Below are 6,523 nucleotides of genomic sequence, written 5' to 3'. Positions count from 1 at the left end.
ACTGTGTTGCCCAGGCTGGTCTCAAACTCCTGACCTCAAGCAGTCCTCCTGAATTGGCCTTCCAAAGCACTGGGATTATAGGTGTGAACCACCACAGCTGGTGAATTTTTTTTTTTTTTTTCACTTTTTAGTAGAGATGAGGAGGCTCTCCTATATTGCCCAGGCTGGTCTTGAACTCCTGGACTTAAGTGATCCTCTTGACTTGGCCTCTCAACATGCTGGGATTATAGGCGGAGCCACGTGCCTGGCCCTCGTGCACATTTTCAGGGGCCCTCTGCACTATCCCCTGAGAGAGCAGGAGTCTGCGATCTCCAGTTTGCTGAGCCCTCTCTCTCAGTGTAACACCTGGGCTGACCACAGCAGCTTCTCTGCTGCCAAATTCCCAAAAGTAGACAAAGCTCACTCCCCACGAAGTTTTTAACAGTCCCAACTTTGGGTCAGGCACTGCCTTCAATATCGCCACCACCCCCACCTGGGTTGTCTTTAAAAGGCTGTGGCCTTCCCAGGGCTGCAACCCACTGGGCATGTATTGAATGAATCTGACCCTGGTCCGGGCCAGAAGGAAGCGACAGGCAAGGCACAGCTGGCAAAGCCAAGCCCATGCTCCCGCCAGAGCGGCCTCTGTGGGTATTCTAGGACAGGTAACTGCCATGTGTCAGGATGGTCAACATCACTGCATTTGACAGGCCCCAAGATCTTCACCAGCTAGGATGACAAATGGGGAAATCAAGGCTCAGGGTCAGCTCAACCTGGTACCAGTGGGCCCTTCAAAGTCCAGCCCTTGGCAAACCTCAGCGGCCCCCACTCCCGCTCAGCTCTGGCTGTGTGGGGCCGGCCAAGCTGGTCCCTGCTTTGGGGCCCTGGGGAACACCCCCACAGCAGCTCCTCTCCCTATCTGTCCCTTCACAGCCCACATCTCTCTACTTGCTTGTCCCGGGCAGGGGCACAGGCACATGTACCACCTTCGGGACCCTGGGTAACATGGACTACCAGCACCTGGCTCAGCTTCTGGTGACTCTACTGTCCTTTTCTTGGTGCTTGGGACATCTACCCCGGGTTTACACTTTCTCACCTGTGGTAGAGATGACAGCTCCTGGGCCGGGGATGAGCTGCCTAGGGGCTGACATGCACCAGGCCAGATAGGAAACCACCTTGAGTCCCCAGGCCTGTCTTGGCACCTAGGCACTGGGCATCCAAGGAAGGGACACAGCCCAGAGTGGTCTGTGGACCCTGGACCTGGGCCATTTGAGACAGATCCTGGCCCAGGTCTGGCTGTGGGGTGTGGGTGTGTCCTGGGAATCAGGAGTCCTGTCCTAAGCATGGCCCTGGTCAGAGAGGCTGCCCAGGGAGTGAGGCCACCTTCTCCCCTTTGGCCTCCACATGCAGTCCCACGGGAGGTAGGAAGCCCAGCTCGAGGCAGGGCTGACCCAACCCAAAAGTCCTCCTTCCTATCCAGTAAGACCCAGCCACAGTTGTGAGGACCTGCTCTCCAGCCACAGCAGGGGACGGGGCATGGCCCTCTGAGCAACGCAAAGCTATAATGGAAGAGGAGCTCCCATCCTCATCCCAGGAATGCCCCTAACTCAGCCTCCTCCCCAGAGACACAACCCAAAAGCACAACAGGTGACACCACCTGGGCCGCCCTGGGCCAGCCAGCGCTGAGAGCGAGGTGGTTCTCTGCAACTGGCCGCCATCACCACATGGGACCACTGCAGCCCCTGCCACACATGGCGGTGGAACAGCCACTGCACGCTGGCCGCTGCTTCTGCTGGTTCCTGTAAACGAACAGCTGTACAGGCTCATGGCCATGATGCTGGGCGGGTGCTGCTGCTGCTCGGTTCAGGTGCCTGGGCTGTGGGCTCGGAGCTGCCCAGGTCTCCTGGCTCCCCAACTCCAGCCTGCCAGGCCCTGTCCCCACAGCAGAAACCTACACTCCACAACAGTCGCACGGGGCCTACGGAGGTCCAGGTGCTATCCCTCTCCCACCAGGATCTGCCTATCCGCACCTGCGCTGCCTCTCCCTGAACAGGGCTGGCTTGCCTGGGCCCCTACTGCCTTCCCTGAACCCCAGCAGACCTCAGCATGGCCCTGGTTCCTGGGGCTTCCCTGCAGTCAGAGCTGGGGCCTGGGCCCCATTCCTCTCCACATGTTAGCCCCTTCTGTGGCCTCAGTTCCCCACAAGGCTCTGGGCCGCTGGTGCCCAGTGTTGGCCTGGCACATTGACTACAAGTGACACCAGGCACTCCAGATGGGCAGGGAGAGGACCAGATGCAGGAACATAGGGTGCCAGGTGCCAGGCACACAGGGCGAATCTGACAGGGCCTGGGGCAACAGGGCTCCCTCTCCCAGCTTCTACAGCGTGAGCCCCCTCAACACCCCATGAGGGTGAGACGGGTGTGGGGCCAGTACTTGGAGTCGCAGCAGCGCCCTCCTGCCTGGGCACCTACCTGGGGCGTCTGCTGGGGCTCCGAGGGTGGCATGGGTGGCAGGTGCACAGTCTGGAGGCTGGGCCCGAGGCCTGTCCTCAGACGCCCTCTCCTTGTCTTTGTGCTTCTTGGACTTCTTCTTGGGCTTGCTGCGCGAGGGGCTGCTGTGGGGCCTGCTGGGCTGGGCACAGTCCGTCAGCAGGGGCAGGCCGAGGCGCGCAGTAGGGGCTGGGGCAGCCACCTCTCCGTGCTCACAGTCCCGGCCGCTGTGGCCCAGGTCATTGCTGACATCGGACAGAGGGTCGTGGACCCTTGGGGGCTCCAGCCGCGGGGGCAGGTGAGTGCTGGAGCTGAGGGTGTCCGTGCTGGCTGGCGGGCCTGGGGTGGGCAGCAAAGCCTCACGGCCATCGGGCACGCCCAGCTTCCCATTGATGGCAGGTTGAGCTCTCTGAGTGAAGTGCGATATCCGGGGTTTCTTGTTGGCTAGGGGGTCGATGAAATCAGGAGGCTGTGGCCGTTTCTGGAGAGGAACAGAGACCATTTTGGAGGGGAGCACAGAGCAGCTGGGCAGCAACAGGCAATCCCCTGGCCCAGCCAGAAAACCCAGTGCCTGCAAGGCCCACACTGGCCACACGGGGGCGCCCGGGCACCAAGTCAGGTCCCAGGTACTGCTCAGGGTGGCCTCAGCTGGGGCCCATCAGCCTGCTGGGATAGATGCAGGGGCAGGGCAGGGCCCAGTGTGTGAGCGGGCCACCCCTGGGGACTGGTCTAAAGCGCTGCTGTGCTCAGCATGCTTCCCCAGCGATAGCTGTGACACAGGAGCAGGAGGTCCGGGGGCAACCCCACATCAGGGAGCTGCCCCCGTCCCAGGTTCCGCACTGTGACAATGGGGTGCTGCAACCACAATGGCAGGAATCTGCCCCCAACCCCAACCCGACAGCTTCCCCCTTGGTCCCTGGGCGGAGGGAGACGGCTCAACTCGGAGCAACTCATGCTCCAAGGAGCTGGTGAGGAAGGTGACAAGGGTTACTGACGCAACACAGGGTGCCCTGCAGGTGCTCGGGACAGTCACCCCAGGCCTGCCCCATTTACCTGTGGGGGTGAAGCCGAGCGCCCAAGCTCGCCTGGGGGGCTGGAGGCAGCAGGGTCTCCAAGGAGGCTGCTGGTGCTCTGTGGCTGGCACAGCTTCCTGCAAAGGAGAGGCAGGACTCCAGGCCTGTATCTAAATGGGGGCCCGGTGGAGATGCCTCAAGGAAGGGACCCTCCTGCTCCCAAATCCAGGGCAGGGCCAAGGGGTCACAGGAGCCTGGGCCTGAGCCCATCCTGCCCCCAGCTTCACCCAAAGGAGGACTTCCCCACTCGCTCTCCCCCTGAGCCCAGAGGAGGGTCACTTTGTGCAGGTGCCTGCTACCAGAGAGACCAGGGACACACACTAGGGTGCTGGACCCTGCTTTTAAAGATAGCTGTTCATCCTGTTCAGAACGCTCACTGCAGAAACTGTCCAAAATGCAGAAGAGAACGGAGGGCCCTGGCCTAGGATGAGACAGCCTTCCTGGAAGCCCAGGTCACAGCAGGATCTGGAGGGCGGCAGAGCGGCCACCAGCATGACCAGGTGATGCAGCTGGGGAAGAAGGGAAGAAACACCCCAGTGCATGCTCCTTCTCCCACTCCATGTGATCTGGGCAAGTGGAACCCTCCACCCCCGCCAGCAACCCTGCAGCTTATGGGTATCCTCTCTGACCCAACTGTTCAACTCCCAGGGGTTGTGCATCTCAGGGGAGCCTAGTGCCGCTCCAGGCCCCGCAGGGAGACTGAAGTCCAGGGCCATGGCCATTCTGCCAGCCAGTGACACCCAGAGCCCATCTCCCTAATGAATGGGCTCAGCTACAGACCACTGCAGGTGTCAATTCCCTGGTGGCCTGAGAGGAGAGCCATGTGGATATAAACAGAACCGCCAGTTAAAGACAGAAAACTGAGGACAGGCATTTGCGTCTGCTGAACAGGCAAGGCAGAGACAAAAGGAGTGAAGACACCCGGAAGCGGAGCAGAAGCATGAGTCTAGGGCCCAGAGCAAGAGGCACCACGACCTCAGGGGACAACAGGTTGCTGCGGGGCCATCCCCCACAGCTCTACTCCAGGTCATCACTGCTGGTGGGGCTGCAGGGCAGTGAGCCCAGGGCTGTCAGGCAGCAAAGAGGCTCGGGCCACTCCTCCAGGCAGTTGGGAAGCTACCTGGGCCACAGCTGGATAACAGGATGGTCAGATGTGTGGCCTCAGGAGAAGAAACAGGGCCCAGAACTAGGGCACATCGGGATTCAGAGGCCCCAAGCTGTGCAGAGTGTCCCTAAGGGCTGCACTGCAGCTTCCAGGCAACAAATGTCAGACCTCAAAACAGAGGAACAGGAAAATACATTTGAAAAGAGACTCCACAGGGAGATGAAAACATTAACAAATAAATAACAGGCTGGGCGCCGTGGCTCACGCCTGTAATCCCAGCATTAGATCCGCCAAGGCGGGCGGATCACCTGAGTTTGGGACCAGTCTGGCCAACATGGTGAAACCCCGTTTCTCCTAAACATACAAAAAAATTAGCTGGGTGTGGTGGTGGGCACTTGTAACTTCAACTACTCAGGAGGCTGAGGCAGGAGAATCACTTGAACCCGGAGGCGGAGGGTGCAGTGAGCAGAGATCATGCCTGGGCAATAAGATTGAGACTCCGTCTCAAAAACAAAATAAATACATAAAAAACAAAAAACAGGCCGGGCGCGGTGGCTCAAGCCTGTAATCCCAGCACTTTGGGAGGCCGAGACGGGCAGATCACAAGGTCAGGAGATCGAGACCATCTTGGCTAACACGGTGAAACCCTGTCTCTACTAAAAAAAAAATACAAAAAAACTAGCCGGGTGAGGTGGCGGGCACCTGTAGTCCCAGCTACTCGGGAGGCTGAGGCAGGAGAATGGCATAAACCTGGGAGGCGGAGCTTGCAGTGAGCTGAGATCTGGCCACTGCATTCCAGCCTGGGCGACAGCTAGACTCCGTCTCAAAAAAAAAAAAAGCAAAAAAAAAAAAAAAATAAATACATAAAAATGCCAGTTTCAGTATCCTTGGGAAAACAAAACTCTGAATACACGTTTCTTCAAAGAAGCTATACAAATTGGCCAAAAGCACGTAACAAGATGCTCAATGCCATGTGTCATCAGGGAAATGCAAATCAAAACGAGACACTGGCTACTCTGGGCACACTACCTATGCATTAGCCCTGCCCTGCAAGGAGCAATAATGAACAAACAAACCCACCAAACAAAAAACAAACGAGATACCACTTCACACACCCAGTGATGACTGGAATGAAAAAACAGAAAATAGGTCGGGCGCAGTGGCTCAGCTTCTAATCACAGTCACAGCTCACTGCAGCCTGCATCTTCTCCTGTGCTCAAGTGATCCTCCCACCTCAGCCTCTAGAGTAGCTGGGATCACAAGAGCACAACACCATGCCTAATTTTTTCATTTTTTTGTAGAGATGAGGGTCTCACTCTGTTGCCCAGGCTTGTCTAGAACTCTTGTGCTCAAGTGATCCTCCCGCCTAAGCCTCCCAAAGTGCTGAGATTATAGGCATGAGCCACCACGCCAGGTCCTGGTTCAACATTCCTCACAGCTACAAGTTTCCACAGATTACATGTCAGCCACATAGTGTATAATTCCATTGATCTGAAATGTCTACAACAGGCAAATCAGTAGAGACAGAAAGCAGATTAGTAGTTACCAGGGGCTGGGAGTGTGGGAGGGAATGGGGAGTGACTCCTGATGGGGACAGAGTTTCCTTTTGGGGAAATGAAAATTTTCTGGAACTAGACAGAGGTGGTGGCTGCACAACATAATGAATGTACAAAATGTCACTGAGCTGCTCACTTTAAATGGGTGACTTGTGTTACATGAACTGTATCTGAATAAACCTGTTTTTTTTTTTGAGACGGAGTCTCGCTCTGTCCACCAGGCTAGAGTGCAGTGGCGCTATCTCAGCTCACTGCAAGCTCCGTCTCCCGGGTTCCCGCCATTCTCCTGCCTCAGCCTCCTGAGTAGCTGGGACTACAGGCGCC

The 6,523-nt window shown here is 57.4% G+C and overlaps 1 protein-coding gene across 1 annotated transcript in view; it reads right to left on the bottom strand.

Moving 5' to 3' along the window:
* The window catches only part of ELL (elongation factor for RNA polymerase II), a 92,309-nt gene that overhangs the window by 5,282 nt on the left and 80,504 nt on the right, over positions 1 to 6,523 (bottom strand). Inside the window, exons 2-4 of the mRNA XM_026457021.1 lie at positions 3,996 to 4,047; positions 3,519 to 3,673; positions 2,448 to 2,946 (exon numbers count right to left, since the gene is read on the bottom strand). Coding sequence (XP_026312806.1) covers positions 2,448 to 2,946; positions 3,519 to 3,673; positions 3,996 to 4,047 — 706 coding nt within the window. The remainder of the gene's footprint in view (positions 1 to 2,447; positions 2,947 to 3,518; positions 3,674 to 3,995; positions 4,048 to 6,523) is intronic.

This window comes from Piliocolobus tephrosceles, chromosome 21 (genome assembly GCF_002776525.5).
Source record: "Piliocolobus tephrosceles isolate RC106 chromosome 21, ASM277652v3, whole genome shotgun sequence".
Lineage (NCBI taxonomy): Eukaryota > Metazoa > Chordata > Mammalia > Primates > Cercopithecidae > Piliocolobus > Piliocolobus tephrosceles.
The sequence above is the reverse complement of the archived record's forward strand: the minus strand, read 5'-3'. Positions and strand labels throughout refer to the sequence as shown.